The sequence below is a fragment of the Epinephelus fuscoguttatus genome, linkage group LG23 (genome assembly GCF_011397635.1).
Source record: "Epinephelus fuscoguttatus linkage group LG23, E.fuscoguttatus.final_Chr_v1".
Lineage (NCBI taxonomy): Eukaryota > Metazoa > Chordata > Actinopteri > Perciformes > Serranidae > Epinephelus > Epinephelus fuscoguttatus.
In genome coordinates, this window is record NC_064774.1 from 17,229,446 (window position 1) to 17,250,868 (window position 21,423).

The following is a 21,423-nucleotide window of genomic DNA, read 5'->3' on the forward strand; positions in this document are numbered from 1 at the left end:
ATCCGGTCCACAAAAGACATCACATGGTTTTTTTTAATTATTATTATTAGTTTATAAATAGAATAGAAAAATATTTCCCTATGCTTAACATTCTTTTACATTCACACCTCACTGAAATATAAAGAAAAGGAGAAATATTCAATAAACAGTAATGCAGAACTCCATTTAAAAAAATAGCGCATTTGAGAAAGTGCAAAGTCAGATGTGCATTATGTGACGTTTCATGGCACATCATTATGCCTGCGTGCAGATGTGATACAAGTGTCAGTTTTGGGCAGGCGTGAGTATAGAAACCATGGTTTAAAATTACATGGCTGCTTTAAATCGCTCCAGGTCCAGCGGTGAGCAATCAGAACATCAACCATAGTCTCTTACCTTACTTAGTTATGACATTTGACATACAGCAGAGTCTACTTTTACTTGTTAGTGCAGTGAGAGTTTTTTTTCATAGGAATGTAATACATTTTATACAGTACAAATTTTTCTTGTCTTCTACGCTGTGACTCCACTTCCGATTTATCTCACCACCTCTTGGAAGTTGGGAACCAGCTGAGAAGACCAATCAGTATCACAAACCGTTTCAAGTACACACATATCTGCCGCCTACATTCAAAGACACAGTGTTTTGTACCAACATACTATGACACATAATATTCAAACAACAAAAAAAGGCTAAATCATAAATTCTGTACCATAGTGAAACCACAATGGAGTGAAAAAATATCTCTATATCCTTCATAAAACAATAAATCTTCGGCACATCTCAGATGGATACCATACTTTTTCCAATAAATTAACCGTACATGAACACTGTTGGACAGCGCATGTGATTCAGCCATGTTAAGTGTACCATAACAAAATGCATCATTCAGATTATATGTTCTCAGAATAATACAGTAAGAAGAAGTGTGTGGTGGGGGACTTGACCCACCCACCTGTAGGCTCACAGGATGACCCACATACAGTACAGATACGGATAGAGTGAGCAACATGCTTCGCCATTAAATGGTCCATGAGTAGAAAGCTCTCTGCTTTCAGTCGCCACTTGTAGTCTTCATTTAACCGGTCAGGATTTTGTTTAATGTCTCATCCCAAAGACAAAGGCAGCTCTAGTGTCAGGTTAGACCATCCCATGTGGTACATGGGTCACAAGTTTTGCAGCTCGGGTTTTGACCCTGTGTGAGGTCAGAACTGAGGAGACGACTGGTCCGTGTTAATAAAGTAGGTGGTGAGTTGTCCCTTGCCCTTGACGTTGACGACTCCTCTGAGGGTGACGCTGTATCCCACGCTCTCCACCATCTGGGCCGTCTCCTCTGTCACCTGGGAGCAGAAAGCGCAAGTCACATGTCACATTTAATGGATCCACAGTGAACTTGTACATTTAAGCCACCTCTATTCCACCGACCGACCTGTATCTTGTCCTCCACTCCTGTGCTATCCATCCTGCTGGCCACGTTCACAGAGTTCCCCCAGATATCATACTGAGGTTTATGAGCTCCGATCACGCCCGCAATCACTGAACCATGGTTTATTCCTGCAGGTAAACAACAGGAAGGGTTTATTAAATGTTCAGTAACATAAAACATACATTATTCTTTGTTTTAAAATTGTTTGTCTCAGTATGAATGGATCCAATGATTGAAATGTTACATGTGTGTCAGTATTAATCCAGAACACACTCACCAATCCTGAGTTTGAAGCTGTTAAAAGAGTGTGTGTTTATGAGCTCCAGTTTGCCCATCAGAGCGATGGCAAACTCCACCATGGAGCGCACGTGGCTGTAGGACATCTCAACTTTCTGTAGGGGGAGCCAGAGATCATGTTAATGCACGGCAGGGTCTCTTAACTGCAGCAGTAGTAGGTGGAAACACTTTGATTTGATTTCAAGGACTGTTTTGCAGAAAAAGGCTAAAAGTTATGAAGACATCTGCAAGCAAACCTTTTGCTCATCTCCTTGAGGCGCATGTGTCAGCCCCGCAGCAGCCATGTACGTACTGCCGATCGTCTTTATCTTCTCCACTGAGCAGAATTTGGGCTTCGAGAGAAGCTGCATGAAAAAAAGGAAACAGGATTACAGTTAGAGACACAGAGTGAATGTCACACCGGCTGTATATAATCACATCTTCTTCCTCATACCTCGTCAAAGTCTGATATGATCTCGTTGAGGAAGCGCAGACACTCCAGGCCATCCCTGTTGGCGCTGCTCTCGCTGTAAAACTCTTTGAACTGAGGCACCGAGGCAAACATCACACACACACAGTCATAGGACTGACTGTACAGGTCCTGCAACACAGTTTTTAATAGTAAAAGGACTTAATTCTAAGATATCATGCATCCTGATCTCAACTTTTCTTCTTCCTCCTCTTCTTCAGTTTCTATTTTCCTACTTAGACCTGGTATTAACGTGTGTTACGGTCATCCAAACACACAGAGCATTAGCGCGCTGTCACCAAAACAACCACCACGTCCTGCACTGATGATGCAGTCCAGCATGGTGTTAGTGTATATGCTACAAAAGATATGTGGTCAAATGCGTCCCAGACGACCTCTGCAAGTGGTTTGAGTCATCGATCACAACGCGTCGTGGTGGCTGTTTACACTTGTATTTATAATATTGTAATCACTTGTGATCAGATTGCCCAAATTTTAAATACATTTCACCCCCTGTATACATTAAAAATGATATGTGGAAGTTAGCATGGGTAACAGAGGGGGCAGGCTAACCAGGAAACAAAACCGGCAGATTAAAAAAGTGCATCTTTTTGCCGTGTCTTATTTTCCATACCTGGTTGCGAATAGTTTTGCCCATGAAGAAGGAGGCGACGTGGAGCGGCAGGACGTTCTGAAGGAGGAGCTTGTTGACGTTCTCCATGGTCTCCATGTCCTCCTTTTCAGTCTGGAAGCAGTGATCCAACAGGAAGTCCACACGGCTGCTCAGCTCGTCCTGACAGAGAAAGACATATAAGTACATTCTGATACAAGCGAATTCTTCTTTTCCTCATTAAATGATACAAAAGACATACAAACACACAAACACCTGTCTGGCCAGTATGAGGCATATGACGTAAAAGATGACAAGCCAAACCCCGGACATGATCTGAGGGTCCTTCAGCACTCCCGGCCTGCAGAAAAACACACACATGCACATATTTAGAGCCAAACACTCAAATAATCTGCACGACTAAATTACCATCACTCTGTTTTCTCTTTCCATTACATAATCCCTGAGACAAGAGTGTCTTGTGTCCCTCAGTCAATAGGGCCTGCACCCCCAGGCAGGCCTCTTGCTATGGAAAGCTCTTGAATAAATGACGGCGATCTGAAACTCCAGACAGGGATTCACAATCTAGACTCTGAGTAGCCGACAAAAGGCAGGAAATTTAACACCTTGGCTGAGCAAGACGGACAATGTGATGACTATAGATAGCGGTGAATGAATGCGGACGAGTGGAAAGTGAACTTCAGCAGGATTACTGAGGGTCTGTGTGACTGTATATTCATGCCTGCACACTGTCATGCATCTTATTTGTAACAGTTTGTCTATTAACACAATGTAACATAGTAAGATTATTACTGTGTTTTACCTGTTCCCAAATAACTGAACAGTACAATGTTAGAATTGAACGGCTTCAGTTCCTCATCTATGCTCTCGTCAAAGCCACCAGACTCCACTGACAAAAACAGTAATTTTACCTCACATAACACAGGAGCTGCTGGTCTACCTCTGCCTTCATCATTTAGTTTGTTTGTCTTACTCTGTGTCTTTGGTGAATCCAAACTGACCCTTTAAAACACCAAAGTCACACAGTAACACAAACAAGATAACCGATCCTCCAAACTGTGGAAAAAAACGCCCATCACAATTTCCGAGAGCCGAAGTTGACGCCTTAAAATTGCTTGATGTGATCAAAACACTGTACAAACCCCCAAAATATTCATTTCATAATAATCCAACTTTTTGGCAGTTTTTCCATGTTCATGATTTAAATGTTTAGTGTATTAGAAAGACATCAAAAATGTTTCTGTCGATCAACTCATCGATTAACTGAGTAATAATTCTACCACTAGAAAGCTGCTTATTGCTGTTCAGGAGGCAGCTTGGATTCACTCCTCAAGTTTCTTCATCAGTACGTAATTTGGCAAACAAAACAATGTTCAGACACGTAAAGCTACGTAGAGACCCTGCTGTTAAAACGTAATTGCACTTCAGCGTCGCTCACATGGAGTCGTTGTGAAGCAGGTCGATGAGGCAGTAGGACCTCGGGGCGTAGACGTGGAGGAAGAGGGCCAGGTAAACCACCACAGCCAGGGTGAGCAGGAGCGCCTTCAGAGACAGGCACGTCCTGACGAACACAATCACTCCCAGCATGGCCAGCAAGCAGCAGTACAGGTAGTACTGGATGTTTGATGAGAGGAGGAGAAAGAATGTCAATGTTATGACAAGGGAGGAGCAATCAAAGCTTGTACTGAAGCTCTCAACATTCAAACTCATAAAGACACACACTCTTTTCTGTGTGTGTATCTTTGTATGTTTTGTTGTACTTCTCCTGTCTCATGCATGTGAAAAATTAAAATAACTTAATAAGTAAAATGTGCAAAAAATGCAGCATTTATGGACATTTAAGTTTTTAAATGTTCAGCTCATTGGCAGGATTTATCAGGGGGAAAAACAGCATCAGTATACTTTACCGCAGCAATTAAAAGACATATTACAGATGAAGGATGGATAAATAATAACAACATGGAAGTACTTACAGGCACGGTGTAGAGTTTGAGACCCTCCAGCTCTGTCTGGTTGGTAATCGCCGTGCAGTTGTGTCCTGGGAGGAAAAACTGAGAAACAAAAACAAGAAGTCAAAACCTGACTGACGGAACATCAAATCTATCTATGAATGACATGAAACAGGAAAAGACAGAAAGCGATAACACGATATCTGAGAGGCAGGAGAAGAACTCACAAAGTTGAGGATGGCCATAAGCAGGGTGATGAGCACGCAGAGGGTGACAACAAACACTCGTAGCACCGCCCTCGTGGAGACGCCGCGGGACAGCCCCGATATCCACTGAACACTCAGCGGCATCTTGGAACGCCACTTCTGAAAACGAACGGACATTCAAGCATTTAACACAGATATAAAACGATACTAAAATGGTCCGTTATAGAGTCTACGTGTAAACTTGATTGACACAACGTGAGGTCATAGTTATTCTTAAACATCTGACTATTTTGGATGAAAATACCGACTTGAGGCCTTTGCACACTGAGTCCATTTTTTTTTGTCTGACATTGTCGCACTATTCAAGTCAATTAATCAATAAATATGACTTCAAGTTGTGTCAATCATGTTTGCACACTGACTCTGTAACTTTTCGTCTGTCATTACAATTTTCAGATGCGTTTTTCGTATCCATCAGAAGCCTTTCGAGACGTCTGACCAAGAATCAGTGACGAAAATGTGGTGGCAGGAAACAGTCGTGACAAGACACGGGTGCACAGACTCATTTCATAACACAAATACTGCTCAGTGTTATTGCAAACACACCACACAAGTGTTTCATTTACCTCCAAGTATCCAGTGAAAGCGATGGACAGAAGCAGCACCAGCACAGGGAAGGTCACACTGTACGACACGGCTATCTCAAAGTTTCTGGGAGGGGAGGAAACAAATCATTTGCACTGTTAAGTGAGCAAATAAAGATGCGTGTATGTGAGCTGGTGAACAAGAGATTTACTTTGATTTAATTCAGGACATGAGTTTAATTGAGTGAAAATGAAGCGTGAATCTGACCAGAGTCCTACTCACTTCTCAGAGACGAGCATCTGGACAGCGAAATTAGTAACGAAGATCAAAGCAATGCAGCTCATTGAATGGTGCAAACCTTTTACTTCTGAGAGGCGGAACTGGAACGCAAACACGGAAAATAAGACCGACATTTTAGAAATAATTGTTTTGCAAACACAGAGACACAGGAACACAAATAAATTGTACATCCTGGATTCATACTGTTTATGTTTCTCACGTGAAACCGCAGAATGAACCCACCTTTCTCTCCAGGCTCAGGTCGTTGAAGAGCAGAGTCAAACAGTTGAGCTTCTTCAGCCTCCTCCTTCATGGGAAACAAAAAGTCAAAATCAAAAAAGGGGACGGACGAGACACTGACAGGTTTAATCCCAAATTAAGACGTGCAATATGGGTAAATTATCACAAAAGTCATAAGTTTTCATAATAAAGAAGTTGTTAAAAAGCAATCTGACATGTTTGAGAAACTGGTAAATTGGTTCTACCAACTAAAAACAGTTTACAACAGATGAAAACTTACCCTGCACTGTCCAGCGGGTCCAGGGATCCCCTAACATCATTATCCACAACCAGACTGGGACAAATCAAGAACACAACAGAAACAGCTTTAACTAAAACAACACAGATTCAACAAGTGAGTTTCCTTAAAACCTCAATCTAACAAAACAAACAATGCGTAATAGCCAAAGAGAAAACAGATGAAATGTGTTGCTTCATCGCAAACAGCTGCATGCCGTCTTCTAATTCTCCCTAAGTAAACAAAGCTGTGTTTTGCTGTAAGTGCTGTTCATATATCTGGGAACTTACCAGCTGTTCGTCTGGCAAAGTGGTCTTTCCTGGAGCAAACACACACACACACACACACACACACACACACACACACACACACACACAAACAGTCAGAAAATACACAACCTACAATAACAAGCAAACACAATGATTGATCTAACTTCTGTATAGTGCTAATACATACTGCAGAGAGCTGCGACTGGTTCATGGCAGCGTTAATGGGACTGATTGGCTTCTTGGAGGACTTGGCGTCAGGGTTACTCAGGTCTGCGAAGGGGTGGATGCTCCGCCAGGACTGCAGGTACTGGGACATCCGGACCGACGCTCGCTGCCTGTTCTCTCCTGATGAGAGAGTGTTTCCCTGAAATCAAGATGGAGGTTACGTTATTGCACCTTACTCTGTTCCCTGCAGGAACTGTCATTTTTCTGCATACTCCTCATCTGAAGCTATCGATACAGAGAGCACCAGCACAGAAATTTTGATTCACTCAGTACCTTGCTAAAGAGCACATCTGCAGGGTTTGTGAGCACCACAGATGCCCATATAATACGCACAGTAATGGCGGAGCTGCAGCTACTCTGAGGAAGATTGTCCTCCTTTTGTTTTAACTCAGCTTTTCAAAATAAAAAGTTTATTTCATGAAGTTGCATACTTAATTAGCTAAACAGAAATTTGATACCTTTGATACCTTAGATTGTCAAGTCTATAATCAATAATAGGAACAATTTTAAAAATCAAAACTCCTATTTTTCTTCCCTATGAAGTTTCGCAAGTTCAACAAGCACGGTAAATAATCTTGAAAGTGTCCTTTGGGTGCTCAAAATTTGTACTTTAGCTCAAATGAGACAAAAAAAAGTTTTCTGAACACACATCTGACACTATCTGCATTCACACACACAAACACGTGCACACCTACCGATTTAGGTCTCCTGGAGATGCTGGCCGACTTCTGTGGGTCAATCACGAGGTAGGTTGTTCTTCCTTGAAGCAGAGGATCCCGACTCCCCCCGTCTCCAATCTCCACTTCATACGCCCCGTTCAAGTGCTGCAGAGTCTCCTCTGTGATGTGGACTCGCCTTTAATAATAACAGTATTAGTAACAAAACATAAAACACATTTAAGCTGTAATATCGCTGAGCAGGTTTTAAGATTTTCTCACTCAGGTAGACCTCCGGACTCCATGTGGTTGGCTAGCGTGACGTCGTGTGACCACACGTCGTACTGCCACTTCTGCAAGCCAATCACACCACAGAGCACGTTGCCGGTGTGAACGCCGACGCGCATACTGATCTCAACGCCCGTCGCCTCGCGCAGTTTACTACAGGGGAGACAAAAGTGTGAGTAAATATATGTTGATGTACGACGATAAAGTTCTCACTTTTTTATTTTGGAACAGCGATGAAACAAGTAAAACTTTTTGTCCAGTTAGTGAGAGGACAATTTTAGACACTCTGATAATAAATATGATGAAGATCATTGCGTAACAAAGGGAGCATATGGTCTGAGGACTGATGCACAAAATATGTTTCTTTTTCATCTAGTTTTTCCCACATAAATTAAAGACAATCAGTTTTAACATAAAGCCAAACACAACAAGACCACGTTGAACATATGCACTTTGAGAACATTATGGTCAATTTGCATATGATGGTGCTGTATGTACCCTCTGTGTGCTTTGAGCTGTAATAGTTTGGTTTCAGTTGTAGAGGACAGAGTAGTGAAACAAAGGTGTCATGAGATCTACGAGGAAGTTACACAGAGTACAGTCACAGCAGATGCAAATGAAGAGCACTGAGTAGCTTTAACGGCTTCAAAACAGAAACCAGCAGGTGGGAGGCACCTCAACACGATGTTAGACAGAAAGAGAGCACAACACACATTTATTTTATAATCAAATCTTAAATAACTACAGAAGAGGATAGATAATGTTGGGTAAAAACTGACCTGATGGCCGTGCACATGTCCAGCCCCATCTGAACACAGTTCCTGGCGTGGGTGGGAATAGGGTCAGGTAGGCCAGACACACAGTAGTAGCAGTCACCAAGGATCTTGATGCGAAGACACCCATTCTTCTACAGATGGAGAGAAACAGAGAGAGGGAGTCAGTCATAACACAAACCTGTCCTTTGTACAGAAATACAAGTGCAATAAAAGTTCAATATTTGGGGTTGGATGTGCTGGTGTTGTCACCTTGGCGATGTCGTCAAATCTGCCGAAGAGCTTGTTGAGCACAGCGACCAGCTCCTCTGGTGAGCAGGTACTCGCCAGCTTTGTGAAGCCTACAATGTCCGCGTACAGGATGCTACATAAAGCCGCAGAAGGAGAAGACACAAATATAAGGGACGTATTCAGACGATGACAGCTGCACAATAAATACAGTTAATATATAAATATCTTTGCTTTATCCTCAGCACAATTGCAGGTTAGAAGTCTATACTATGCACCCTCAATTATTTTTTCTCATGAGAGCAGACGGGAGATGTATTGGCTCTGACACGCTCAACATCACCTTGTAAAAGCTGTAACAGTCACCTGACATCTCTGTGCTTCCGTATGTAGAGGCTGTGAAAGTTGTGGGATTTGGATTCATTCTCCTCGTCGCCCTTGGGCTTGACGAGCCTCTTTATCACCTCCGTTTTCAGCTCAATGGCGATGTACCGAGGCAATATCGACAGGAGGAGCTGCTCCTGTTGCCGAGGACACAGGAAAAAACGGGGGGGGGGGGGGAAAAATGCGTGTGGAGACATTGTGTGATGTTTCAAGACATTGAACACTGGGTCATTGGATTTCTGTCTTACAGAGGTGACAGTCTGTTCACAAAGGCACAAAGGCTGCCCCTTTGAAGCGACGCCATGCTTACTTAGTGGAGCGTGTTGCATCTATTTGTTTACTCGCCGTGAATAGTGTCCACTTGGGTTTGCCTATTCTATTGCAGACAGGCCTCAGACAAGTAAATGATTAATCTATTGACCTAATAGCCAGAGAAGCATACAGTCACCAGGTAAAGAGCCCTTTAATGAGAGTGATTGTGCGTAACGATTTTAAATTCAGAGTAACTGAAACAAGCAGAAGAGACCTAGATTATATTGCTATAAATAAAGCAAATAAACACAAACCAAAATCTAAATGAATCTGTGCCATTTAAATTAAAGCTACTTTGTCAAAAGAGTTTCAAGCCTGTGTTCTAACCTGCTGATATTTCCTGATTTCCTTCTGAGAGCGAATGGCGCTGAACTCCTCTCTCTTCTGATTGGATATCCTCAGATCGTGCTCGGTCATCCACAGGTGAAAGATCCCGACGCAGTTCACACACACAAACAGGACTGCATTTGCCACCAGCTGAGTAGGAAGTCAGAGAAGAGGAGATTATTGACTTAATTAATTGTCTCTATTGTATCGCCACCACAGTAAGAGCAAAGTAGTAGTTGTAATATGCCAATTAATTAACGACACAGTTGCAAAATAAGGTCATTATCACTTTGAATTTGTGTACATTTTTCATTCAGTTATGTAAAACTATGTGTTTTACATAACTGAAAACCACACTCTGCTATTTACTCAAAGACAAACAACAGGCTATGTAAACCAGGTCTAGGACTTCTCAGGTAACCAATAAACACTGATGCAGATCATTTGCATTTTTTCCAGCAAAAGTGTAAAACACTGCTTGTCCCAAACCACAAGTCCGTATCATGCTCACCTCAGCTTCACATGACATTTGAATCTGTGTGTTATTTCTGTGGCACATGCAAAACGTGCTCATCTCTTTAGACGGGCAGGTCATCTGCAAATATTTGTCTGCATTCACACTTGACGCTCGTATTATGTGCGGGTGTTTGTTTTTAAACCAACTAAACTATGCATTCATACCGACACAAACGTAGATGTGCTTACACATCATATACTTTTTAATAAACAGCAAAGAGTTGATATACGATATAAGCGTCTTTACCTGCACAGCTAGGTCCGGTGTCTCCGGGCTTGTGACGGGGACATAGACACTAATGATGATGATGTGTGAAAGGCTGGTCCCAATCCCCACCATGAGGGCCCAGGCCATAGACAGAGGCAGCACTGTGTACACACTCACAGAGAGGAAGAGGAAAAACGCCACCTGGGAAGACAGATGCAAAGAGTCAGCAGTTAACAAAAGTTAAAGAATAAAACAAAACTCATATTCGCCTTTTGCGTCCTTCTCACCTGTTCCCACGTAGTGACGGGTCCCCCAGTGAAGATGAAGACAATGGCGACGATGTACAGCGTTCCCCAGACGAAGAGGGCCAGGGCTCCTCCGCAGCGCCTCACCGTGGCCAGCCAGGGCAGGCAGATGAGCAGGGCGGCACTCAGACAAAGAACCACACACAACACTGACAGAGCACCCACATGGACGTCGATTTTCTGCGCAGATGGGCGAAAATTACAAGCTGAAAAACACGTTTTTATCCATGTTCTTGATTCACTGTGAACTAGGGCAGTGTGTGAAACCTGGAAAAATTTAAACGCAGAAATATCCTCAAAGGTTTTTAGTGCTATGTTAGAAAGAAACATCACTACAGGCGCAGACAGAAGCAAAGGAGCGCTTCATGTTAATATGCATTGTCCTATTTTGATTCAGCTGTTTACTACATTCAAAAAGCACCTGTCTGCTCTGCACTACGGACCAAAATTAAAATGCCTTTATTCATCAGACATGAAAGCCTTTAAAGCTTTAAACAGCTGGTGCAATGCTTTTTTTTAATCTGCTCCTGCCACGTGAAGTAAAGGTATTTCAATTTTTGCAGTGAGACAACATGACGAGTGAGTCTCCTCTTGTTTCTTTTTCTCCAGAGACTTAATGCTGATGTCAATATTCTTTTTCAAAGTGTCGAACTGATTCATGAAATTCATAAAATGTGGAACAAAGGGATGAATAATTAACTGCATCTAAACAAATACAATATTTGCATTAAATACTGCCTATAATTCTACAAATAAAGGATAAAACTCTTAGAGAACGTGTACCTGAAGCCAGATAAATGCTTTCTTACAAACATTTCTATCGACAATAAAAGTTAATAACGTGTCTTTTTAATTGCAGGATGACGCGGATGACCTATGTATGTTCTGTCGTCATGTTCCCCACTGTTGCGTGGCGATGAGAAGTCGTGTAGGCTTTCTAATTGAAGCACAAGAATGTTCTGGTGTTTTGGAAGAACTGGTTTAAGGCTCTGTGTCTGTTTCCTTCTCCTCCATCGAAGCTGGCTGTAAAACTGTGCAGCTAAATACTCGTGTTGATGCACTGGTTTTTTTTAGATATTTTCAATATCTCTAATAGTTTTAAACTGTAAGCTATCAGCGTGCAAAATATCACTGCCACTATCCTCACACTCGATCACTTCTAGATGTGCATCTAATAATTTTGTTCTAATTGATTCCTCTCTCATAGAGCCAAATCAATCAATAGATTAATCAACTGGTTGATGGCTAGAAAAATAATCAATTCTTTTGGTGATTAATTCCTTTTTTTTTGTCATTTTTAGCAAAAATATTGAAAGAAATCTCTTGTTTCCGCTGGATATGATGCACACAGTCATTTGTAGCTCCACAGAAACACCACACAGCTCCACCAGCAGTGATGTACAGTGTTAACCCCATTTTTTTCTTTTTAAATTTGGGTTATTTAACAGAACCGGTTCTGTAACACATTGCCACATGTCATCCATCTCATCATCTTTCAAGGTTTCACTCCTCCAATTGACTTGAGCTTGCTCTTTCGGCAGATGGGTCTTAAGCTGTGTGGCGAGATCATGAGTCTCCTGCACCCAAAATTCTGTCAAAACTGTCTTTATAATTGCCGACACAACCTCCGTAATTCTCAACCAGGAAAGAGGCCAGAACAAGGAGTACAGAAATCAAAATACCTGTCGATACCTATTGACACAATAGGTAATTTGCGCTAAAATTTTTGTGTGACAAATTACGGATTGCGCTGGATTAAGGTCACAGATCAACCCGCAATTATTAGAAATTACTAGAGGTCCCCAGGTAGTGTAGTCCTGTGCAAACAGGACTTAATTAATCATAAAAATAATCAGCGGATTAATCGATAATGAAAGAAATCAACTTGATGATTAGTTGTTCTGAAATGTGTAAATAAAAACACAAGTTCATAGAGCTGAAGTTGACATCATTAAAATACTTCAACCAGCAGTCTAAAACACCACAAAAATTGCATTTACAATGATATAAAACAAAGAAAAGCAGCAAATCCTCACATTTTAGAAGCTGGAACCAGTTACTGTTTTAGGGTTTTTACTTGATAAATAAATAAATAAAAAAAAAGATCATAAAAACCTATATGTATTTGTCAGATATGTGGCAGGTTGTGAAATTTAAAAGTTTAAAACAGCACACCCGTTCAAACACATACACACACACTCCATTTCTCACCCTTCCTGTGGTGGGTATGAGGACGATGATGGCCACACAGAAAGCCAGAGACAGCACCAGTCCAGACAGCATGGCCGGAGTCTCCTCCACACACTGCAGACAAGCCCTGCTGAACGCCTGATAGCAGCAACACATCCCCTCTTTCACACTCTGCCTGGACCGGGTGCTTCGCCTGTCCTCGCATTCGTCATCGTTTCCGTATTCGTCGTCCCACCTGACATCGATGCTGCTCCTTGTTTGAGCGAATGAAACTTCGGTATATGCGGGCGAACTGCAGCAAGGTGAGTCCACTGATTTTGGTTTAACAGGAAAGTCTGTTTTGGAATCGCCTCTGTCATCGTCTGGACTGTTTTTGGTGTTTTTAATAGAGGAGTCTAAACTGGGCTCTGAGAAATTGACAGGAGAGGTATGGTTCGTCTTTTCACAGGAGCTTCGGTCGAGCTCGGATAACTCCTCGTCACAGAGGTCAGTGCTGAAACTAGTGCCGTTGTAACCAGGGCTGGATTTTGCGCTGCTGTAGTCAGAGTCACTGTAGCCGTTCGTTTGCGCTGAGCTACTGGTGTCACTTTGTAGCCTATCAGAGGATGATTTGTCAGGGGAATCATGATCCGTAGCCTGCGGGGTCACACCTGTTGCCTTCAACAAAGAATCGGCCTTGAGAGGTTCAGGTGCGTGTGCTGTTTTAGCCACACCGACCTCTACGAAAACCTGGGAGTCACTGAGTCCTGACTGGCTCCCGCCTGTGGGATTGATTGCATTTAATGCGGCATCACTCCTGTCGTTTGCTTGCAAAATGTCACTGCTTTGTGCTGACTGTTTAACCCCGTCTTCTGTTTTACCAAAGTCGTCAAGCTCCAGGATATTGCCTCCAGGGATTTTGCCCTCTCCATCGCTGGAGATGACCACAATGTTGGGTACTAAAGACACCTGTGGTGCTTCCTCTCCAGGCATCCCCTTTTCCTGAAAACCTTGCGACTCGTCTGGCATTCTGACCCGTGTGAGTGTGAGGGATCTCGCCGTCTATCCACTTGTCACTTCGCTTTTTCTGGCTGTCTGTCACCTCGTCTACATGATAAGTGCAAACTGGGATAGTGTTTACTTCTTTGTCTTTTCCTTGTTTATATCTGTGCACCTTTGCCTGTGTGTCAGATTAAATTAATTAAAACACAAAGAAAAATCTGGCAATTTTGCTCCAACAAGAGTCCAGCTCCTCTGTTTTGAATCCTCTCCTACAAGCTAAAAAGATATCAGCAATATAGATTAAGATGATGTCGATGATGAAGATGATCTGTGGTTACTGATCCGTTACGGTCCCAAAGATCGCTGGTAAGGAATCTTAAACCACAGCAAAATCTCCTTTGACAAGTGCTGATGCTTTCTGGATGGAGTCTCCCTGCCAAAAAAAGGGAAAAGATAAACTAGAATAATTACATCACGATCACAGCAAAGAATAAACAAAAGCTTAATGTATAAATTTACTGCTGAACATTTACTTTTTTAGCTTAGAGGCTGTGCGACTAGTAAAGTCCAACAACGAGAGCAGGGAAGTTATACCTGTGCATGGTTTTAATACCATTTTAATGACAAACCTCCTCTAGTCATTTCCCCATTATGCACAGAAACTTGTTAGTCTAGCTTTGGGCTCTTCCCCTGCAACAAACACACACACGTACACACAGCTCAGGTGTGTACTGTAATGACATGTCAGCGACGCACCCAGTGCACATTAGAAGCATTTTTTCCAGTCACCACCTACACTCAGTGGTTTGCTCTGATGCTTCTTCCTCTTGTCATCTGACAGCGCAGACTACCTTCGTCATACCCAGCCCGCTCCAATGTCACCATCAATTCCAGGATTAAAAAAAATCTCTTTAATCTGTCTCTTCTGCTACAGGTACATATCTGATTTAATATGAAAGTCGCGGAGGGATTAAACAGTAAATCATCTGATTCATTCGCTCACCGTGACTGACCTGTCCAGTCAGTGTAGCACACAAACCTCACGCTGTGCCCTTTTACATGACAACAATCTGATTTATTTTGGAAGCTTTCACGAAAAAGGAGGCGCTGCGTGTCTTTTTAAGGCTGACCCACTTTAAACTGTGACACTATGTGGTCATGACAGTACATTTATTGTTGCTCCAGTGGTGTCCCTTTTCCTTGTCTGCTGGTTTCACTACTCTGTTCTGCTTGCCTGCAAAACACTCTGCAAAAAAGAAGAAGGGGTTTTCCAACTCTGACTTCTTTCAATCAAAACTAGAAACATAGTATGTTTATTGAATATCATTTAAATGTTTCTGTCTTCTTAGTCACCAACCATATAACGCACAATAACAGACATTTGCTACTGCACTTGAAGCTTGAGCTGCAACTCCATTTTCTAATATATTGATTAATCTGTACATAATCTTCTCAATTAATTCATCAGTCTAATTGTTTTTAATATAAAATACAACTTCCAAGAGCCCAAAGTAAGTCCTCCACTTGTTTGTTTTGATCAATGTAAGTTTAAACTCCCAAATATTTCGGTTAATCTCATCAATATCACAACAGACATACAAATGCTGCAGATCCTCATATTTAAAAGGCTGCAACAGAGGTCATTTTCTGTGACAAAAAGGGTATTTTTCATGCAAAATATCTCTAATTTAGGGTAAATAGAATTTATAAAAAGCCTGTTCAACCACACAAGTAACAAGTACATATCTCCAAAGTTGAATGTCGAGTATGAAAAGGTAGATAAAGTTGAATGACAGTTTCAACAAAGCTATCTTAAACATCTAACTTGCTTTAAATGTGGCGTGACGGATGATAAGCTTTCATAAAATAAATCACGTAAACAATCTGCTAACTTAATTTGTTGTAAATTAGCTAGCTGGTTACACATAAAAGCATTGAGTCGTCTCTCATCATTGAAATAAAGATTTAATAGTCACACAGGACTAAAAACTACGGTTTAAAGTTAATTTTGTCCTGTTTAAGTATCGATTATTAAACAGTGAGCGGTTAATAGCTCACTTAACGTGTCAATATTATCGGTTCAGTCACTTATTTCACGTTAATAAAAGTTAACTGTGTCACAGGACATAAAACAAACAGAGTTTGGACGTCAAAATAAAAGTTGAAACACGAGAGAAATTTAAATTAATGTAAATATTAAAAAGTATATTTTCTTACCTCATTATTGTCGTTAACGTCTCTGTGGTCGCTCTCCCCCTTTAACTCAACGCAGGTTAGCTTACACACGATATGGTTAATTTCCCTCTGCGTGTTTATCGCTCAGCTTCCTCCGCCATCCTTTTATTGTCGTCGCAGAGCAGTAAAAAACACTTTAAACCGTTAAAAACATACAAAAAAGTCCAAGTTATCCTCTTAAAGTTTCTTTTTCTTCTCACAAAACAGCCGTTAGTAGGTCTGCAGCTGGTTGTGCGCACGAGCCAGCGTGTGTGAGGTTCGAGCGCGAGGCAGGCAGGTGAATGCGGGGGCGTGCGCACACAGGCACGAGCGCTCTGGTCCGGCTATGCAAATAGGGATGAGGTAAACAGAAGGGCAGAGGGATGGAGAGGAAGGGCAGGTCAAAGGTCACACTGCAGGTGTTTCTCTGTTAAAAACACAATGTTAAAGCGTGTGTAAATCCGTTTACAAATCAAGAGCTCTTCTTAAGTGCAAATTCAAGTCAGGTACTTTCCTGTAATATTTCTTCCCACTTCCTTTCCACATCATTTTAGGGGGGAATGTTGTGCTTTTTACTTCCCTACATTTATCTGACAGCTCGAGTCGCGCTATAAATTAACTTATTTTGCATACCAAACACACAAAGAGCTTATAAAATATGATGTTTTGTCATTGATTCAACCCCATGGTATATACAGATCCACAAATATGAGGCTCCTTTCCTTTAAACTGTTTTTTTTTTAATTTATCTTTCCTAATTTTTGGAATTTGGTGCTATTGTTTGGGCGGAACAGGGACAGGCAGGGGTGTAATATGCTGGGGGACACGGGGGACCTGTGCCCTTCACTTTTTCAGAATGCAGTATTGAAGTCCTCCACATTTACAGTCACAAAAAAACTAATGTTATATCTTAAGAAAACAAACAGCTTTGTGTCTCTGTTGCATCTCTTTGTGGTCTTTTTGTGTCTCTCTGTCATTGTTTTGCCTGTTTTTGTAGCTATTTTGTGTCTCTTTGCAGTTCTGTTGCATCTCTTTGTGGCTGTTTTGTGTCATATTGTTGTCATTTGTCTTTGAGGTAAATGTGGGTCATTTTGTGTCTCTTTGTAGCAACTTTGTATCTCCTTGTGGTTATTTTGTGTCTTATTGAGGTAATTTTGTGTTTGTTTTTTAGGTAAATTTGTGTCCTTTTTTTGTCATTTTTCATCTCTTTGTGGTTGTTTTGTGTCTCTTTGTAGTCACTTTGTGTCTCTGTGTGGTTATTTTGTGTCTTTTTGTAGTCACTTGGTGTTTCTTTGTGGTTGTTTTGCCTGTTTTGTAGTTATTTTGTGTCTCTTTGCTGTTCTGTTGCAACTCACTGTAGCCTTTTTGTGTCTCTTTGTAGTCACTTTGTGTCCCTTTGTGTTTGTTTTGTGTCTCTTTGTAGTCATTTTTCTGTCTTTTCGTTGTCACTTGGGTCTCTTTAAAGTCATTTTTGTGTATTTTTGAGGTAATTTTGTGTCTCTTTTGGTCATTTTGTGTCTCTTTGTAGTTGCTTTCTGTCTCTTTGTGGTTGTTTTGTTTTTCTTTGTAGTCCTTATGTATTTGCTTGTGGTTCTGTTGTGTCTTTTTGTCGTCATTTGGGTCTCTTTGAGGTAATTTTGTGTTTTTTGAGATAATTTTGAGGTGTTTATTTGTCATTTTATATCTCTTTGTAGTTGATTTGTTTTTCTTTGTAGTAATGTATCTTCTTGTGGCTCTGTTGTGTCTTTTTGTAGTCACTCTGTGTCTCTTTGTGTTTGTTTTGTGTCTCTTTGTAGTCATTTTGGGGTTTTTCTGTTGTCATTTGGGGCTCTGTAATGTAATTCTGTGTCTTATTGAGGTCATTTTGTGTCTTTTTTTGTTCATTTTGTGTCTCTTTGTAGTCACTCTGTGTCTCTTTGTGTTTGTTTTGTGTCTCTTTGTAGTCATTTTGGGGTTTTTCTGTTGTCATTTGGGGCTCTGTAATGTAATTCTGTGTCTTATTGAGGTCATTTTGTGTCTTTTTTTGTTCATTTTGTGTCTCTTTGTAGTCACTTTCTGTCTCTTTGTGGTTGTTTTGCTTTTCTTTGTAGTCATTTTGGGGTTTTTCTGTTGTCATTTGGGGCTCTGTAATGTAATTCTGTGTCTTATTGAAGTAATTTTGTGTTTTTTCTTAAGTAAATTGGTGTCTTTCTTACACATTTACCTTGGAAAACAAATGTAACCCCTCACTTTACACATTTTGCTTTCTTGCACCACCGTCCTTGTTTTTGTGCAAAGTTTCTCAATCAGTGTGATGGCCTGAGCTGTGCCAACATAGCGTATTACCTTAAATACATGTAACTTTCTTTTGGAAAGGTGTGTGTGAAATTCCTGCCAATGTATTCAAAAGCCTATAGGCTCTAGTCTATAACAACCCCTCCTCCACCACCACACTATCGCCAGCATGGTTTCATTCCACACTTTTTCACCTCAAGTCAAGTCAACTTTATTTGTCAATATCATCATATACACTGGACAATTGAAATTATGTTACTCTCAGACCCGTATTGCAGCGATGTACACATAAATCTAGACCTAAAAATAGAGAAAATACCTGTGGGGTGAGTCAATATATTGATCAAATTCATCATCAAAATTACAAAATAACATGGCCGTGTTTTGTTCTACCTCGAGTAAGGGTAAGGAAGCATGTCAAAGTACAGAAACAGAAGGTCCCACAAGGAAACATTCCTTGTAATATAGTGACACATTTTTTCATAGTTTGGGCATTCTAAGAAAAACAAAAGGGAAGTACTATAAAAAGAGCACACAGTTAATCTTTAACCAACCTACACTGTACAAATACTGTTTTTTTTCCAAATCAAACATGTGTATTTGTGGAGTAATATTCCCCTATATTGCCAAACAAGTAATTTTTACAACCTCAGCAAACACACACTCACACTGGTGAGAGGATTGTGCAGCTGCGGGTTTTAGTGCCAGATGAAAGCCGTGGATGTCTCCATGGTGAATGCTGCATGCACTGGGATAGTAATGCCAAGCTGAAGTCGGTGGTGTGTTTGTGTTAGATTTACGCTGAGATAGCTGGGATTTGTCCAGAAGGGTTAAAGTATTCATCAAGCTTCTGAAGGAGTTTTAAATAAGCATTTTGAATTTATAACCCTGTTGCTGGCCTGCACTTATTATTGTATGGTATGCAAATATGTTAGTGGTGCCACAAAGACACAACAGACCGACAGCCTCCACCCTCTGCATCTACCTGAATCAGACATCACTGGTCCATTGAGTCTCCTGTGAAAATTCAATGTCTTGCTCAGGATGTTCCCAAAATAGATGTGCTGTCTATTTTCACTATTGTTCATAACTCACCTAGCCGGTTATGTACCCATCTATTCTCAGAAGGAGGTGACTAAACCATCCTCTGTGAAGTCCAATCAAAGAAACAAGGCTCATTGTGCTCTAATTCTATTTTCCTGTGTAAACACAAACATTTGTATTATGTAATAATTCTTTATGTGCTCCAGACAAGCAAAACACAGAAGAGTCACAATAGCGAGAGGAAGCGGAAGAAGACAAAGACAACAGTTTGTAGATAAATACATGCAGCTGCCTCCCTTTATTTTGTTACTTTGGAGAAAACCTCACCTGAGATAAATCCTCTCAGACTGTATTTGAGCCATAAGTTTAGTCTTTACTGAATAATAAAAAAAATAATTTATTTATTCATTTATCTTTGCACACAGGTATATTTACAAGGTGGCAATCTGAATCACCTGCCTATATTTACATCCCTTAAAATGAGGCAACACTGATAATATTTAAGATCACTGCAGTGAGGTTTGAATACAAAACTCTGGCCAAAGATAAGGGCAGAAACAGAAAGTCTTAGCAGCATCGTGATATAATGACATCATACTGCACTTTACTACTTCAATTCTACGAACTTACTGAATCACAATCAGATCACAGTTCCAGATAAGTAGTGGCAAAGTGCAACCTCTGGTGGACAAAATCATGAATTGCAGTTTATCTCAAAGCTAAATTTACTGTCAAGATATTTATATTCTGAATAAATGATGTGCAATAACACAAGATGGTATAGATTCAACAAGGTGCTGGAATCATTCCTCAGAGATTTTGGTCCATATTGACATGATAGCATCACACAGTTGCTGCAGATTTGTCGGCTGCACATCCATGATGTGGGGCTGGATTGAGCGCACCTTGAGGAAACCTCCCTCCAACACGACCAGACAGTCCTTATCCTGGAACCCACAGGGGAAAAGAAAGCCGGGAAGCCCAAAGAACACCTGGAGAAGGCAGAACTCAAGGAATCAAGAACATCCTGGAAGGAAGCAGAGAAGATCGCCTAACACCGAACCAGCTGGAGAAAGTTTGTGAATGACCCATGCTCCCCAAGGAGCAAAAGGGTTTCAGTCAAGACATCCACGATGTGAATCTCCCGTTCCACCACATCCCAAAGGTGCTCTATTGGATTGAGATCTGGTGACTGTGGAGGCCATTGGAGTACAGTGAACTCATTGTCATGTTCAAGAAACCAGTTTGAGATGATTTGAGCTTTGTGACATGGTGCGTTATCCTGCTGGAAGTAGCCATCAGAAGATGGGTACACTGTGGTCATAAAGGGATGGACACGGTCAGCAACAATACTCAGGTAGGCTGTGGTGTTTAAACCATGCTCAGTTGGTACTAAGGGGCCCAAAGTGTGCCAAGAAAATATCCCCCACACCATTACACCACCACCAGCAGCCTGAACCGTTGATACAAGGCAGGATGGATCCATGCTTTCATGTTGTTTACACCAAATTCTGACCCTACCGTCTGAATGTGGCAGCAGAAATCCAGACTCATCAGACCAGGCAATGTTTTTCCAATCTTCTGTCATTCAAAGTAGCTGAAACACTGATTACACGTACATCTAGACGTTAACCAAATTCAGCTCTGTTTCAACCTGGATGTCTTTTGACCTTAGAAATCCCCAAATTAATGCGTAAACAGTCATTGATGACCCCTAAAATCTCTGTGCCATACTGTTGTAGCTCCAGCTCTGATGACATCTTTATGAAGAAGCAGGTTAAGTGTTTTGCTTCCAATATTGCAGATACAGGATCATTTCAAGCTGTTGATTCCAGGACAGAGAAAACAGACATAAGTAATTCAGAAACACGGAGTACCATAGAAACACTTGAAAAAGTACAGTAACTTAGA

The 21,423-nt window shown here is 41.1% G+C and overlaps 1 protein-coding gene across 1 annotated transcript; it reads right to left on the bottom strand.

Moving 5' to 3' along the window:
- Positions 1-28: 28 nt before the first annotated feature.
- LOC125883922 (adenylate cyclase type 4-like) lies at positions 29-16,485 on the bottom strand. The gene is made up of 26 exons (XM_049568561.1): positions 16,198-16,485; positions 13,021-14,413; positions 10,792-10,989; positions 10,544-10,705; positions 9,781-9,930; positions 9,124-9,278; positions 8,782-8,893; positions 8,536-8,663; positions 7,751-7,909; positions 7,508-7,667; positions 6,775-6,951; positions 6,609-6,637; positions 6,322-6,375; positions 6,045-6,108; positions 5,805-5,902; positions 5,564-5,648; positions 4,959-5,096; positions 4,756-4,833; positions 4,221-4,396; positions 3,038-3,122; positions 2,786-2,944; positions 2,137-2,283; positions 1,940-2,047; positions 1,684-1,798; positions 1,410-1,534; positions 29-1,320 (listed from the first exon to the last, which is right to left on the bottom strand). The coding sequence occupies exons 2-26, from the start codon at positions 14,005-14,007 to the stop codon at positions 1,186-1,188; spliced, it is 3,984 nt and encodes a 1,327-aa protein (XP_049424518.1). The 5' UTR covers positions 14,008-14,413; positions 16,198-16,485; the 3' UTR covers positions 29-1,185.
- Positions 16,486-21,423: the final 4,938 nt, after the last annotated feature.